Source organism: Colletotrichum paranaense (assembly GCF_030867605.1).
Source record: "Colletotrichum paranaense strain IMI 384185 chromosome Unknown Scaffold_4.1, whole genome shotgun sequence".
NCBI classification, from domain to species: domain Eukaryota; kingdom Fungi; phylum Ascomycota; class Sordariomycetes; order Glomerellales; family Glomerellaceae; genus Colletotrichum; species Colletotrichum paranaense.
The window spans coordinates 400,590-416,919 of NW_026848962.1; the positions used below are offsets into that span (position 1 = coordinate 400,590).

General features: G+C 53.6%; 6 protein-coding genes across 6 annotated transcripts; 2 read left to right on the top strand and 4 right to left on the bottom strand.

Moving 5' to 3' along the window:
• Nucleotides 1–532: 532 nt before the first annotated feature.
• On the bottom strand, nucleotides 533–2,378 carry CPAR01_05116 (uncharacterized protein; the record flags this gene model as incomplete). Its single annotated transcript, XM_060489395.1, has 2 exons — nucleotides 533–1,887; nucleotides 2,093–2,378. The coding sequence occupies 2 exons, from the start codon at nucleotides 2,376–2,378 to the stop codon at nucleotides 533–535; spliced, it is 1,641 nt and encodes a 546-aa protein (XP_060350861.1).
• Nucleotides 2,379–3,172: 794 nt separating this feature from the next.
• Nucleotides 3,173–3,978, bottom strand: CPAR01_05117 (uncharacterized protein; the record flags this gene model as incomplete). Its single annotated transcript, XM_060489396.1, has 2 exons — nucleotides 3,173–3,903; nucleotides 3,966–3,978. 2 exons carry the CDS (start codon nucleotides 3,976–3,978, stop codon nucleotides 3,173–3,175), a joined length of 744 nt encoding a protein of 247 aa, XP_060350862.1.
• A 2,255-nt stretch (nucleotides 3,979–6,233) lies between these two features.
• On the top strand, nucleotides 6,234–6,515 carry CPAR01_05118 (uncharacterized protein; the record flags this gene model as incomplete). Its single annotated transcript, XM_060489397.1, has 2 exons — nucleotides 6,234–6,271; nucleotides 6,338–6,515. The coding sequence occupies 2 exons, from the start codon at nucleotides 6,234–6,236 to the stop codon at nucleotides 6,513–6,515; spliced, it is 216 nt and encodes a 71-aa protein (XP_060350863.1).
• Nucleotides 6,516–7,905: 1,390 nt separating this feature from the next.
• CPAR01_05119 (uncharacterized protein) lies at nucleotides 7,906–8,199 on the top strand (the record flags this gene model as incomplete). Its single annotated transcript, XM_060489398.1, has 1 exon — nucleotides 7,906–8,199. One exon carries the CDS (start codon nucleotides 7,906–7,908, stop codon nucleotides 8,197–8,199), a length of 294 nt encoding a protein of 97 aa, XP_060350864.1.
• A 1,107-nt stretch (nucleotides 8,200–9,306) lies between these two features.
• Nucleotides 9,307–9,594, bottom strand: CPAR01_05120 (uncharacterized protein; the record flags this gene model as incomplete). The annotated part of the gene is made up of 1 exon (XM_060489399.1): nucleotides 9,307–9,594. One exon carries the CDS (start codon nucleotides 9,592–9,594, stop codon nucleotides 9,307–9,309), a length of 288 nt encoding a protein of 95 aa, XP_060350865.1.
• A 3,163-nt stretch (nucleotides 9,595–12,757) lies between these two features.
• Nucleotides 12,758–13,018, bottom strand: CPAR01_05121 (uncharacterized protein; the record flags this gene model as incomplete). The annotated part of the gene is made up of 1 exon (XM_060489400.1): nucleotides 12,758–13,018. One exon carries the CDS (start codon nucleotides 13,016–13,018, stop codon nucleotides 12,758–12,760), a length of 261 nt encoding a protein of 86 aa, XP_060350866.1.
• Between the last annotated feature and the right edge of the window lie 3,312 nt (nucleotides 13,019–16,330).

The following is a 16,330-nucleotide window of genomic DNA, read 5'->3' on the forward strand; positions in this document are numbered from 1 at the left end:
GGGAAAAAAAGATGTCGTTTCAGACATCGAAGCTTCTTGCTAGATGTAGCAATATCAAGCGTTATGATGCTCGCTCACTTAAGAGGAACATAAGAGGGGAGTTGGGTCGCATCAAATGCGTCCGCCGAGCCTTGCGTGCCACTGTGAAGAGGGCATCGCGAAGAAAGCCCGAAGAGTAATGGTGGCGGGGAGGGTTGTTGAGCCATGAATTTCCATTCTGAGTTTAATACAGCTGGCCTCACCCACCACCCTCGTGATGGTGTTAAGCCACATGGGGAGTTGAGATATGCTGCCATCCATCGGGACATGAAACAAAAAGTCCCGCGCGATAGCACACCCCGCACTTCTCTCCAGTCCCGCGGGAAGAGCGCGAGGGCTGAAACGAATGTCGTAGCCTAGCGTGTGGCGTGCTCCTGTCATCCGCAGGGTTCGTTGCGAAGGATTTCCTGCAAGAATCGTAAAGGTAGGTTGTAAGACAAGGCTCGGCGTTAGAGAAATCTCATAGACCGGCGTAGAATCGTGAATCGTAACTTCAGCCTACGGCAAGACCAATTTCTGATTGCCGTAGGAAAGGGCGTGGGGAGAGGCCACCCATGTGATATTCCTCATCAAGTGAAAGCCTCGGAGGGTTCGAGGGAGACGAGTAAACCCGCTGATGCCTCCCATCCGAGTGTGCCGAAGAAGGCATCCGGGAGTAAGGGTCCACCGAAGGGCGGGGAGACATTTCTGTGTCGGTGTGGTAGCCATACCAATGCTCGCGCAGACTACCGACACTCGCGCTGCTGCGAGAGCTGCGATGTCTGCCATGACGAGGGGACGGCAACTTGGACAGTCTGGAGTTCTGTCGCTTGGGGGATGGAAGGAAGGCGAGGTCACCCTCGACGGCGTCGTCAGTGAGGCCAACGCGGGCGTTTGGGGCTCGTGCGAGAACGGGAGTTTGAGGGATATCAATACTCTTCTTGTCCATGCTCCGCTTGTGATACAGAGAGCGAGGTGCGGTATCCGTTGAAGGGCGCGGCTGGTGCTGGTTGTGATTTTGATAGACGATCACGCTGGCTGGCTTGCGAATAGAACCAGCCGAGTCATGTTTATCCACGACCACGGTCGTGCATTTCTCAATTGTCCTGCAGGCCTTCCACGATTCGATCTCCTCATCATCAATCGGGCTATTGCCCCGGCGGCTGAATGGCATGCGGCCACGGCGGTAACGGTAGCAGAGAAAGATGGCCCCGATAATAATGATCACTCCAAGCACAGAGAGTACAGTGCTCAGAGCAACCACAAGGCCACGGTTGCCCTCAATACCCTGCGATTTATTTCCGCTCATGGCGCCGTGCTGGTCAGTCAAAGAGGTTGAGCTTGGTGCAGCTGGCGCCGGGAGGTTTGAACTCCTGTTCCCAGCATCAGTCGGCTGAGCAGGTGGCGGCAACGTGGTCAGTGGAGCTGAAGTTGGCGGCGGAAGTACAACAATAAGAGATGTCGTTGAGCTTGACTGAGGAAGCTTTGGTGTTGAGCTTGGTCGTGGAAACGGCTGGGGAAAGTTTGGTGGGGGTGCACTCGGCTGTGAAAAGACCGGTAGAGGAAACGAGCGAATTGGGGTTGGAGAAGACGAGACAGATGGCACCGGAGGTCTCGAAGTTGAGACTACGGGACTAGATCGTGGAGTTGTCGTTGGCCTTCGACTCTCAACCGAGGTGGTGGTAGGCGCCGGGGGAGACGGAGGCGGAGACGGAGGCGAAGGCGGAGGAGCAGGCGCTTCTGGAGGAGGCGGCGGCGGCGGTGGTTCCTCTGGTGGGGGAGGGGGTGGAGGGGGATCCTGATTTGGAGGGTTTTCCGGGACCTGAGGGTTTTCCGGAGGAGGGGGCGGTTCCTCGTTAGGGGGAGGTGCTGTGAAGATGCGTTAGCTCTTTATCCAATTTATATGTAAGTCAAGTGAGAGCAAAACGGAAAGAAAATGTCCGGAGGTGTCCAAAGAGTCAGTCAGGTGAGGTAAGGCGGGGGCTCGGATGAGATCGTCGGTGTGATAAAAACGGCAGATGGGTGAAGGCATCGCAGACTGAGTGTTCAGTGCCAGGGTTGAGCCAGGTCACACCTCCATTGTTGGGATTGTTTGGATCCCCATTGTTTGTCCCAGGCCCGAGGACAGGCGTAGGATCGGTTCCGGTTGTAGGCAGGGCGTCGAGTCCGGGTGTCGTGACGGGAACATTCGGTACGCCTTCTTTGCCTTTTCCCTTTCCTTTTCCTTTGCCCTTGCCCTTGCCCTGTCTTTCCTCCTCAGTTTCGAAATCGGTAAAGTCGTCTCTTCGATCCAAGGCTCTGGTAGGTAACGAGAGGCTGGAAAGCCAAACCACCGTTGAGAGCAGTTTCGTCGTCGACATCGTCCAGTAGGTATTATATGCCGTTTCGGCGTGGATGGGCCAGCCCGATATAACAAATGGAACAACCCAATGTTCGTATTACAAGCCAGTGTTCAAATGTTGCCGAGCGCCATGTACAACTTGCACCACTGGGCTTTTAGGGTCTTCCGTAATAGGAACAAACCGACAAATAGACATTCAAGGAAAATAAGAGATTATAGGAAAGGGTGACAAACAGTTTGGGTGAATGATCTCGGCACCAGGTCAGGATGACAGACAAACCAGACCAGAGATCAGGTTCCACGACTCCAAGATTGACGTTGGGAGCCGGTTGATGCTGGAGACCTTCAAGTAAGGGAAGGGGAAGGGTTGGAGACGAGGAAGAGAGGCTCGCGGAGATCGAATACAGAAGATAGTGGGCGGCTGTCCTGGGGTTATGTATATAGCTGCCATGTAGGGGTGGGAAACGTAGTAGAGAGCACCTGGTTCCTTGGATGCGGCACTTGCGGCAGCACTGACATGGAAACGATGTAAAGATTGACGGGCGGTGGCACCTTGGGCCACCTTTGCAGCCACGCAGCTACGATGTGCGGATACACCACGCACATAGACATGTACACACAACTTGGTGCATACCTATTCCGTACGACGAGGAAGAGTGTGCTTGGAGAGACTGAGAGACAGGGTAGGGATAAGCTGTACAACCGTGCACCCGCTTGGGAACGACGGCATGTGAATAATCCCGCAAGGATATTATGGGGCCTTTCCGGGGGTGTGGCCATGATCCGTGATGCAGGACAGGATGTCGAGATGCTTTAGTGTGGTGTGCGCGTGTGTAGGAGGAGGGGGGAGGCGAGAAGCTGAGAGCGAGTAAGTGCGTGTGTGTGTGTGTGTGCGTGAGAATGTGTGAGAGAAGAGCCAAAGAGAATGGTGGTGGTCAGTTGCGGGTTCCTGTGCCTAGTGTGGTGGTGTCTGTGGTCAAGAGAAACCGTCCGTGACGAGTGGGAAGAAACGAACGAACCGAGCTGCACACAACGCATCAGGTTCAAGACAGTGGATAGGTGGATCTCTGGGTGGAGCGTTCGGAGGTTGAGTTGTGTGTCGGGGTCCATGAACAAGGAGGGGGGGGGGGGTGAAGACAAGAAGACGAGACGAGGGCCGGCGGGTGAAGGCCTTGGCTTCTGAGCGGGAGAATTGTGAGGAGTTGAGAGTTGAGACTGAGAGAGAGAGAGAGAGGTGAGTGGAAGAGACTCAGGAACAGGAACAGGAACAGGAACAGGACCAGGAACAGGGGGGTGAGCAGACGAGAGGAAAAGAGGGGTGTGTGAATGAGGGAGCGTGTGTTGTGTGTCTGTGTCTAGTGTGCATGGCGTCCTGCGGTACCTGAGCGTCTGCGGGTAGCCATTGGAGGACGTTGTGATGTTTCTAAATTTTGACTTGGCTGGATGGGACTGGCTAGCCTGGCATAAGCGGTATGCTGCTGTTGGTGTCGGTGCTGGTGCTTGGTTCTTGATGCTTGGTGCTGATATCGGTGTACCGGCGTTGGCTGCGGTGTTGGCGTTGGTGTTGGATCAGATAGAAGGACAGGTGAGCGACGTGGAAGAAGACCTGAGAGGATCATGGCGGCATCGGGAGAAGGCTGGGAATAGCAACGTGGAAGGACAGACTTGGACCTTCTTCCACTCTAGTCTCTCAGGTCAGGCACGGAAGCTTACCTTACGTCAGGTAAAGTCCGGTCAGGTATGGCAACACACACTTTCTTTCCCTCTCACACACAAACTGTGGAGTGTACACTACACCATACACCCAGAAGACAAGGTCCAGGGACGGTATCGTCCATCAGGGCAGTTTGTGTACGTTGTTTCCTGATCTATCCGTCTGCAATCGATTGGTTGCACAAGGGCTTTCGGGATGCCGATGACGAGAACGAGGTGGGATGGCAGAAGGGAAAGAATAGATAGAATCTAGGTTCGAAACAAACGACTGAGGATGAGTTAGAGTGACAACCCATCAAGGATCATCAACATCGAAATCCAACGACACGAGTCCACGGATGCAGCGCGGCTGTCACCATCGCCGGATCGCAACGTGTGGACTGTGGAGGCAGTCGGAGTCGGAACCGGGAGAGACAGACTCGGAGAGAGAGGGAGAAAGACAGGGCTTGTTTTGTCGGGTCGACCAAGACACCGACCGATCCTCTCGGAGCTTTTTCTTTCCTCGTACACTTACAGGCATCCGGGCAGCCTAAACAGCCTCATCTTAATTGCTCTGACCAGTTGTCTGTTTCGACGTCCGGTCAGCATGGGGAGACACTGAGCAGGCTTGATGTGAAGCTGCCCAAGCTGGGTTCCCAGAGAGCGGATTGTATGGCCTGGATGGTGCCATGTGGTTCTGCGCTGATTTCTGACCAAAGGTTCGTGGCCGTTAATGGAGGGGGCTCTTCCAGGACCCAGCCATGCACATGGGTTAGTTAAGGAGGACCCAGGAACACACCGGGGCTTGAGGAATGGTGTTGAAGCGGAAGGGCGAATGAGCATCGAGAAGCCCGCTTCCTCCGGGCTGAGCTAAAGCAGAGCCACGATAAGCAGAGGCAGGCTGGCTTCATGGTCACTGTAAGTTTAGAACGGTTGGTTTGTAAGTGACGGAGAGCATGATCATCTTTTCCCCTCTCTTCCTCCATCTCCGCAACCTCCACAGAGGAAACATTTGAGGATAGACAACTGCCTAGTCGGCAAGCTGCAGGCGGGCTATTGGAAAGGAACGGAGGAGAAGAAACCATGGTGGGTGTAGGATTAGGTGCCCTGGCTGCTGTGCACCGTGATGTTGCTGGGATTGTAATGGGCATCGGGATTGAGTGAGACCATCCTCTGTGCCTCTGTCCCTGTAGCTGCCCCATTCCATCGAGGTGCAGCACGGAAAAAGGTCAGACCCCGGCTGCAACGTGAAAAGATAGATCTCATGCAGATTCTAGTACGCAGGCACCTGGGCTGGGACGGGGGAGGGGAACTCTGGGAGAGAGGCTGGAGAGAGGGGGAGAGGAGGGGGAAGAGGAGAAGCAGAGCCTGCAAAAATGCGAAATGCAACGGTACAACGACCAGAGTGTACAGTACAGCACAGCACAGCACAGCACAGCATGCATCCTGCAGCGAAGCAATCCAGGATCCATCTCGAGTCTTGTTGGATGCCATCCTGCTGCTGCGGGTGATGCTCGGTCCGGAGATGGGAGGACTCAAATGCTTCTAATTTGGGCGATTGGTAGCATTTTTTTGAAACTCAATTGTGCAGACACAGCCCATCTCTCTTACCTGACCAAGTTTTGACGGCGGAAACAAACGGCAACTGCTTATCCAGCCCAAGCCGGAATCCCGCGTTCTTTGCAACATTGAATCTTTGCAGCAGAGTCATGATTGGTTCCATCGTGAAGCCAAGGAACCTTACCACACTAACCTACGGTACACTAATTGTACCCACGACTACTACCTGCGGCAAGCAAGGTACCTGGGTATTCGCGAATCGTAGATACTACGAACACACGTGTAGGTGTCGAGGATGGAGGACACGGACGCAGCGGTTGCAGGCCACTAAAACAAGCCTCATTTGTTCACAAACGGAAAGAAAAAGAAACAAAGAAGGCGGTATGCCCTTGCCGACTATGGTGCAAGTGCCAAGTCCACCGCGTCTAAAACGATCCAAGTCGTAACTCTAGGTAAGGTAAGAAGGATATATGGGCAGGCAATGCAAGGCAAGGTAAGCAAAGGGTAAGGTAGGGTTAGGTAAGGTAACCGCAAAGGTGAGGTTTACTACCTAGGTACCTTATGTACTCCGTAGCCCGGTGAGGTGAGGAGACGGGAAGGAGAAGGAAGGGGAGCGTTGAGCATGGGTACGTCCCGTTCCTTAGTCATGGGTACGTACTCGTACATACTCTAAGTCTGAGATGCCCCACTCGCTCCCGTCTCGACGTCGACGTCTCCTCCATGCGGTACGTACCTTGGACAGTTAGGTAATTTTCCTGGTCTCCTCATCTCATCCCGTCTTCCTCCGCCGCCAACCACCCTCGAATACAACGCCGAATGTCTTCACCTCGAGCCATCCAATCCATCAAGCGTCAATCAACTCACACATCAACGCCTGCTCACGTGTGGCAGTCACCGTTCCTAGCCAAGTCCACCACAGACCTCATTCGCAACCTTTCAGTCCCCATCGCCACCCGTCATCACTGACTGTATGTATTTTCGGACACCCAACGTCCGGTCCGTTACGGTACGACCAAGAACGGCCGTGCCAGAACCTGCGAACACGCACCTGTAGCACGCTACCTCAGGAAGATCGTGGTGCTGCGCCTGTTCTTGAGCAAGAGCTAGACCACTTCCAAGTACAGACCATTTCATCCTAGCCACCTACCGCCCGCTAAGGTATTTCGAGGGCACAGGTGAAGCTCGGTGGACAAGCCAGATGCCACTCGGCGCACAGTTCCCGACTGCGACTGCAACCCGACTCTACATGCCCTCGAGGGAAGTGCAATTGTGCAAGTGCAAGTCCAACCGCCTTGGCTTCTGCAACGCTCGCTCCAGTGCTCTCTACGAAGTACACGATCCCTACGTTGGCACTCAACTCTCAACGTCGGATACGGATGCGACTGTGATGGCATCTCAGACCTCAATCCACAGATCCCCTCTGCGGCCCTTCACTCGCTTCCATGCAAGCAATTTGTCCATCGCCCGGGGGGCCTTGTCAAAATCCCCACATCCTTGCAGCGCGTAGGCCTCATCACTGGCCACGCCTGTCGCAGGCTCGCAGCCATCTGACGAGACACAACATCAATGACAGCTCGTCCCGTGCTGCTTTTGCCCGTAATAGGTCCCACGCAGCCACCCAGCCATCTCACCGGCTCTCTCTGCCATCTTGAGAATCTCTGGCTGCACATGCCCTGCGCTTGGCCTGCAATGCACTGGACTGGCATGCATGGCTCTGCTCATCGTCTGCGATGGCCCCTTTCTCAGCCCGTTGTCGTGCTACAGAACCTCAAAATCGGCGGGCATTGGTTGCGGGGCGGGCGCGGAGCCACAGCCATCTACTTCGTACTCCGTCGTGAACTATTCTGGAAACGAAGCCGGCCGAGAGCCAGGGCCGAGTTGGCATTCAGAACGAAACTTCGCACCAGAATTTTGTGACCGGTCATCTCTGGCGCCGGCCGCTTCGAACTTGGGACGCCCAGGTCACCGAAGCCCAGGTCCCCCACGTCCGTCTTGTACCCGAAGCGGTGAGCGAGTCAAGAAGCCCTGCTGGCTTGCCATCGCCACACCACGCCAGCCGACGACACTAGACGCCAGGCCAGTAAAACAGCACCACACTCGAGGTGGTGTCGCTCGATAGTTGGGCCTAGACTCGGGATGCCCTGGGATGGGGATGAGATGGCAGTCATCATTGATAACTGTGGTGTGTATCATTCTCAGCAAACCGCGGCCGTTTCGCCGTACCGGCTCCATGGACGCCCGAATCATCCTTCCTTCAGCATTTCAGCTTCAGTCTGCCAACACCCCTTGGTATTATGGTAATGGCGTTTTCCACCCCAGCTCGATATGCAGTCTGCCATGGCCAGGTCGGGACAGTTGAGAGGCGTGAGAGGCAGCAGAAGGAAAAAAGAAAAAGGAACACCACAACGCGGGGAAATCAGCACTACCCAGCGAGACACACCACAGTCCAATTAGACATGCCGTCTTCACTCAGAGGAGCTGCGCTGAAACGACCCGCTGTTCTTTCGTCGTGGTTGTCAGTGATTGGCCTGGCGTCATCGCTATCAAGGCCTCCTCATCGGGTCTCCTGCAAGGGCGACGCGGATTGAAGGCGGGCGTTGTTCACGCAGAAACTCGAACTTGGAATTGAGGAGCTCTAGTGCATATCGAGCCATGAATGATCCTGGCGTACTGCGGACGGCGGCTCGATTGAGTAACTATCCGCACCTAGCCACGCATCGCTATCTCCTCAGTCCCAATTTCCCAGACCCTTCCACGAACTATCTGTGGATTCAACGGTCTACACGGCACTCTGGCGTTCCAGAGCGAGCAGGAACTTGGGTCGGTGGCATCTTGTGGCGAATGAGTGACGAAACGTTAACAATCGGCATTTGCATCACCTTCTTTTGAAGTGTCACTCTTTGGAATGATATTGCTTAATCCCCATTTGGCAATAACTGTCCGCTACTAGCTATTTTCGAGATGAGACCTGGCCGTTTCTGCGAGCCATCAGTGACAGAGCCTGCCTCAATGGGCCAGAACTTCGGCGACAGGGCTCATTTCCGGTCTGATATTGGACGTCGCACTTGACGGCAAACATCAAAGCCGGTTTCTGCGATACCTCCATCAACAGGACATACAGTTTGCAATCGTTTCCGCGCTTCCAAATGTACAAGGGCCTGAAGACGTCAAGCAGCGTGGAGGAAAATACGACACAGTCCTCGGAGGCTACCCGTTGAGACTCTGCGTATTTTCCGTTCAGGACAACGACAATGATCCAGATGGAGCTAGCTTGTTTGTCTTGAGCTGTTCGAGAGTCGAGACGGACCAGGGCCGATCCGTCTTTGATCACCAGGATCCTGCTGTACGAAGTACAAGCAAGCAAGGGAGCCCAGGAACAACCTCGTATACCGCTTTAATGGATTTCAAGACAGGTGAAAGGCGCGCTTTTATTTTTCCCCAATCCCCAGCTTTACGAAGATTCTAGCGATCGCGTATCTCGCGGATACAGAGCCAGAGCTAAAGCCGTTCCTGTCCGAGACACCAGAGGATGGTGCTGGGCGGCAGAGGCGCTCACAGATCAAAGTGCATCATTCTTGGCCAGGTTTCTACAACGCTTTCTTCTTCTCTATCCTCACCAATGATTTCTCATTGTCTCATCACACCAGTCTTGTCTCTTGGGCTATTGTACTCAGCACACTTGTATCCGAATATTCTTACCATTTCCCACCCTCTTTACCCCTGGTACCTTGCATACCGAGACGCAGCCCGCACTGACTGGCACACAGACCTCGAGGCCATGACCATGATCCGTCTCCACTGCGTCCTCCCGCAGGTTGGATGGAGTAGAGGGATTGGCTGACTTTGCGCCGTTGGCCGTTGGCGTTGCGTTTTTTTCTTCTTCGTCTGTTCCTTCTCTCGACGTCCCCCTTGCGATAAGTGGGCGCTCGCGATGTTGACGAGCCCGGGAGAAACAAGCCCACTCTTTGACACCGGACTATCATACATTAGCACACACACATACAACTGAAGATGGAGGGCCAGGTGATGATATTCATCAAGCCATGCACTGTCAGGAGAGAAGCCACCACTCTGAATGGGGTAGTGAGGTGCGTCGCATGCAAAGTGCCCCGCAAACGCCACACTAGCAGATAAGTCACCAGTGTGATGGGTGGGTAGTCATTCCTATCCTCTCCAGTTCGAGCCGCCCGGCGGCAACAGGGTGGTGTCGACGCTGATGCAACGATTTAACGGATACCTACTTGCACCTTGAGCCCTGGGGTTCTTGAGGTGGCGCTCCGATGTCCTTTACCAAGAGGAGCGTTACAAACCCGTCAAAAGCAGACCCGTTGGGTACGGTGAATGGCACTGAGCTATGATCGTCAGGCAGTCAAGGTCATTGCTGGAACAAGACTAAGTGTATCTTGGGACCTTCGGCCGAAACTATTCAAATTCTAGCGTTCCTGGTGTTCGCGGGCCATGCCGCTTATACTTCAGCTTGAACTTCACCGCTTGCCTAGCGCGCGTCACGCAGTTGCCGCCGTTGATGGCCCTCAGTTCGCTAAGACCGCATCCTGATGACTGCAGGATTGGAGGAGCTTCTGGTGGCATTTTCTACCCCTCCTGCGTTCAGCGGGTATCGAATCCGAGGCTTATTCCGCGCCGAGTTATCGCAGTCCGTCAAACCCGACGATACGTTCCAGTTCTGCAGGTCGAACTGATTTCAGCGTGGTTCGTTCGTTTGACAGCGGGATATTTTCAACCCGACCCAGGCCAAGTCTGGACTCCATCAGAACAAGTTTCGAATACATTCAACGTCAGTGGCCTCCTTCGAGCCTGGTGTTACCTCGCCCACACCAGCCAAGGAATCTACCCCTCCTCCCGCGACAAAGTAGTTAACAACCCCGTCAGCCTTTTTTATCGATAAACCATAAACGCCATCAAAAACCGCCCCTCTTTGATGACCCTCTCGTGCCCCTCTTCGTTGTCAGGTTTCATCCGGACACTCTCGCAGTGATCGAGGAACGCGCAGGCTAGTGAAGAAACAGGCATTATGCCTTCTTAGTCGCCGTGTGTCACACATGGAATGCCAGCCTTTTCCGCCCGAGCCCTGTGAAATTTCGATGTCCAGTATGCCGGGAAAATCGGTACGGACGATGTCAAGCCGCGCTTTCATGTCGAGGGAAACAGACTGGTCGAGACCACGATGCTGGAGGGCGGCATGCCGATGCTGCCCAAAGGGTGCCCGAATATCTCTTGCGGTTTTCCAGGGCAGCCTACTGCGCACGAGGGCCCAACGGTCCAGGCATATGAATGATGGACTTTTGGGTGGTTATCCAGGCCAGACCCAGGCATGTCGGCTGCCGCCAGACGCATACGTGACAACTGTCACTGCAGACAAAAGGCCGTTGCGCTGTTATCCTCTTCCACGTCTTTCATCAGCCAAGCGCCAAGCGCCAACCACCGTCCATCAATGGCCGAGAAGCTCTCTCAGCAAACCGTCACGTCAGGCCTCATCCATGCTTGGATCGACGCTGCTTGACTTGATCAGCCTCTGCCCTGTGGGGTTCCAAGATCCGTAGCGGTCGCTCGCCGCGCTGGAGTATGGAGTACCCTTGAACCATCAGAACCTGGAGCTTTCGGATCCACAGCCACGCCGTATAGGCTGAAGGATTTGGAGACTCGGAGGCCGGCGGCTGTTAGTTTGTCGACCGATCCTCGTCAATATAAGGAGTTCTTGACGCCATCTTCAAACCGCACTAACAACTGGCCCGCTACTCGATATCAGCACTAGGCTACCAACAACCGCACCAGCTCCAGAACCTGCCAGGTACCAGGAACAGCGCCTTGGAGCCCGTCTTTAGCGGACTTTGTGGCCATCGGCTGACCACTTTGCGGCTTGGAGGGTGGATAACCCAACAATGATGGTGTGCAGGAACACCAATTCACCGCTCTTTCACCGGGGCGCGATTCGTTGTCGTCGTCTCTAACTTCGTCTTATTTGCTTTCTCCCTGCGTTAGTTCTCCCCTCACCTGGTCGTCATCGTGGTCCGGCCCTGCTAGGAAGGGGAGATGCTGCAGAGTTACTGCAAGGGACCGGACATATCTTGGTTTTACTGTCCGACGGATCGCTGCGCCTAATACTACTGACCCATCACGAGTTTGACGACACAAGACCGGGCGTGCCGAGATACCAAAAATTTGGCCGCGGATAATAGATGATTCTAAAAGGCTTCGGTTTGCTGTGTTGCAGTTTAGACCAGCGCTGTGACCCCTCTTGACCCCTCTTCCGGCGCAACACAATGACTTGCAGCAATACAGGCCTTGCAGGAGGCGCAATGCATCTACGGATATGCGTTCTCTAGTCAAGCTCAGATTCCATCGAGCCTCATTTTGAGATCTGCATGACGCAGGGAAATGATTGAGGATCCAGATATCATCGTCTATTCCTGCCAGGGCTCACAACGCGATTGAGAAACACGTGTGGGTTCAGCAAAACCTCCCCCAAACCCTATTTTCGGCGCCGTGTTAGTTCTAAGACGATCTGCTCGAGAAATAACCAGGATATCCCTGTAGCATAGGCCTCGTGGAATACCTACCGAACGCGTCCATCAAAGACAATGATGAGGTGACAACCCATTCTTCCCATCGCCGACGCCATTGACGGGCAACTCTGTCTCAACTCTAAAGAGCCTAGAAACACGCATCACTGTTCACCGCTTCTTTTTCCAGTGTTCGACGACGGCTCGATCTTGAATACGAACCCCCGGGCTGGGTCTCATTGATCGCAAAAGGCACGTGCAGCAACGGCACTCGCAACGGCGCAACTCACGGACTCTCGCCTTTCTGTGATTGTTCTCTTGAGTTCGATTATCACGGGCCGTCCGCGTGGTCGACGATGATTGTCCCGAGGCCATCGCCGGCGTGGCGGCAGATCCGGCGTTTCCGATCTGTCCACGTGCCTTGGAGAGTGAACGACTGTTCTCTTTCAGCCTTCGGTCCACGATGCTTCCAAGCGGTGACGGTACGCCTGCCAGTTGCCATTCCCAAGTCACCGCACGATGATATGTGCTCAAGCGCTCGAAGGCTAGCTATTCAACTTACATAATTGAACGGCACATACTATTTTCGTCTCGGTGCTTTTATCATCCTCCAACGGCCGGAAGCTCAGCCAGCTAGTATGCGCACAGCGATCGACTGGTCAATGCTTGCCGCCCTGCAACGTCCTTCACCGCCGGTGAGAGACCTGGTTGCAGCTTGTCTCAAACAAAAAATATATGCCAGCCATGTCTCTTTTCGTCTGGATCTGATAGAACTCCCGTGTCCTGCGAGCTGGGGGGAGTAGGCGCTCGGGGAGGCGGCCGATCTAACGTGGGCGGGTTCTACATGTGAGATGTAATGTCTCAGGCGCACTTCTGCAGCAGGCATCTGGGCTCAAGAGTTTGTCTGACTCGGCAAAAATGTCTGGCAGTACGGATGCCTAGTGCTCTGGTGCCGATGAATCGTCTTGCCCGTCGCTGACTCGGAAAGGGATGATCACGGCGGTTGCTAATCAAGCCTCTCTCTTCTTTGCTGATGATGAACAACGATGCAACTAGAAGGCCAAGCACCATGTAGACCGCAGCAAGCTAATCGTGTGTTATAATAAGCACAAACGAACATGACGGTAAGATTGTTCTCATCTGACTGTCCGCACACAAGGGCTAAATAATTCTATTCGCTGGCCTTTCGTCCGTATGTTTCCGGGTGCCACGCTGTCAAGCAGCTATGTGTGCTTGTCTCCAAGGAGGATGCTGGCACATGCCCTCCATCGGTGGTCTCGAGTGTAAGTATGTCCCTCGACACAAGCAGAGACTGTACGTGATCCCGCTGCCCAGTGCTCGGCTGCAGATGATGTCCTGTCTTGGAAGAGGGTGCCTTCGGGTCGTTGAGACCCCGGCCGAAATGTAAAGGGTTGAGAAGACGCAAGATCCTTCCAATTCATGTAGGCCAGATGCCAATATGTGGTTCCTCGTCGATTGTGCTTAATCATCGAACATCTCGATGCGGACGAAACCCAAAATTCGATCTGAATACATAGATGGCCCTTGAGCAGACTTTAGCCAAGTCTTCAGATGAGGCTATGAAGTAACTGCCCAAGCAGGATTATCCTCGAGAATATAATCGCTTCCTTGAGGACCCCAGATGAGGCTTCGTTTTTTTCTTGGCACGGCAACTAGAATATGGCATCGCGGATCTCCGCGAATTCTTCACCCCTGGATCACTGTCGAGCGTATGTCAGAGTCAAGTCCGGCTTTTTCCGAGGCCCATCGGTGATCAGAGGAGAGTAGTCAGTGAGGCCAAAGTACCGGTTGATGCCTGTAGGAAACGAGCTCAGCTTGGACTACTGACCTTGTATTAATTAAGCTAATGGTCACAAGCAAGAGCTTCAGCTCCTGGCCTTTGAATTCTTGTCAAGACTGAAGAAATTCTAATTCGGATTACAGTGATCCGATGCACGGGGGGTATATTAAGATCAATATCATTGTCCCAACGACGCCCGCAATGATCGGGCTTCAGAAACCATAAGGAAATACCTTCTATAGGCTGAGTACCAAACAGGTGAGAGCATGCTTGTCCATGCCACGGTGTAAGACGCCTCCGGGAGACCTCTGGCTAGATTTACCTTCATCCAAAACAAGAACCTACGATATACGACAAGCTTAAGGCTGCATGACGGATGGCTTAGACTCCGCCCCAACCAGCCAGCCATTGTCATCTGAAAAAAAAAACCTTTGTTGCACAGAGTCTTTTTTTTGGGGAGCACTGCTCACTCTATGGCGTCTACAAGCCCGGATCATCCTGGGTCCATGATGCTTTTGTGTCAGTCTGACTTCGGACAGACTCCATCAAAGGAAAGAAATTCAAAAGAAGAAGAAGAAGAAAGAAAGGGACGAAAAGAGGGCAAAAGCTGTTACCTACCGGTTCGAAACGAAGGTCTCGACGTGAAGTCAAGTCCCTGAGGGCTGTTTCATATCCTGCGGCACACAGCCGCACACACCAGGGTTCTGACATCGTCCCAACGATCCGTGGCAATGATCTGGGATTGCGCAAGAAGTCTTTGCGTAGATGACAGCAAAACATCTATGGCTGCATGTGAGTTTATGGTAGGATCACGGAAAGGAAGGACGATGGATGATTGATGTGACGTCGGATCCCGTCAGCTGTTCAACATGCCCTTCTGCTACCCACTCGGGTCGTGATGTTGCCGGGAATCAGGTCGTTTGTTTGCGTTACGCCCGGCTTCGGATATATGCCAGAATTGTTCAGCCGAGGACTATCTTTCTTTGCAGGTTGAAACCAGATAAACTCTCCCGCGCCTATGTGGCTTAAGGTTATGCTGGCATCGTGAGATCTTGCAGACAAGAACGCAAAAAGCTGAGTTTCGTTTGAAGTCCAAAGCTATATCGGGGACTTGGCCCCTTAGGACGTTTCGTAGAGCCACCCCCGCCTGCCCAGTAAACGTTGCTTCATGTCACAATAAAAGCCCGTCATGGGGGAGGGACTGCATGTGTGTGACTTAGGATATGCAAACACACAGGGTACTTCCCAGGTCTGCCATGACTTGGATGCTGAAGAGTATGTGGAACGGGAGCGGGTGTAGTTGAGTTGAGTTTGGTAAAAGGGGAACAAGACAAGGATAGTAAAGACCTCTTTTAACGTGTGTGCGAATAGGAAGAAATCGGGCTGATCTTTTTCCTCCCTGCCTACAAGATTCTCCATCTCTCAGCAGTCCGCGCGCTTGCGTATTGGACGTGCGCTGTTATAGAGTTGGGAGGGAGGGTTTCCAGCGACTCGTGGCATGCCTGTGAGGGCTTTGCCCTTTTCTTTGGATTCTGTTTGAGAAAATGTCCTCACTGAGCCTGTCGAGGTTCGCGATAACGAGGCAACTATAAGCTAGGCGTGTTTGAATATGGAGAGCTGTTCATCGAGCAATCCTCTTCAGCTTCAAGCTAGGATGAGGGATGAGAGATGGCGGCGATTCTCTTATGGAGGCAAGGCAAACACGCAAAAGAGACTGGCATTAGCATGTAAGTCTTGAGGGCAGAAGAAACCATCATCGCCACACACACTCTTTCTCTCTCTCAACCCTCTTTCACCCTTCCTCATACGGGGCAAAGTCGCCGGGCGGGCAACGGGAGCCCGGGAGACCAACGTTCTATGAAGCGAGATGCCGGCCGAAAGTGGGTTCCTCTTCGTGATTTCCCGCTGGTGCATGTGTCAAAGTCTGAGCGGGTGTTTTGGCAGTGTCTTTGCCTATTCTTGGCCCTCCTCCGCATTCTGGGGGCGCAGAGAGAGAACCGAGCTCCTTTTTTTTTTTTCTCTATCTACACACGGTTCAGCCTTGGGTCTTCGTCCCCTTCCTCTGTGAGACAACTCCCATCACTTGTTCGAACCTTTCCGACGGGAGGCGATGCGAGTGGGATGATTTGCCTCTTACTCAACATCTCTTCTGCTCTCCGTTTCAGTGTTTGAAGAAAAGGATGGTCCAAGAAGCAGCCCGCTTTCTGAGAATCAAACGCCGAGGCTTGAGAGAGGTGGGTGTTTGGTCGTGAGACCCCGATTATTCTGATACCGAGGAAGCAGAGCTTGATTCAGAGCCGGAGGGTTTGGAGGAGCAGGTAAGTGGAGGATCTGGGCGTTTCGGCGCTTGAGCGGATCATTCAACAAGTTTCTTCTTCTATTCGCGCCTTTAGTTTC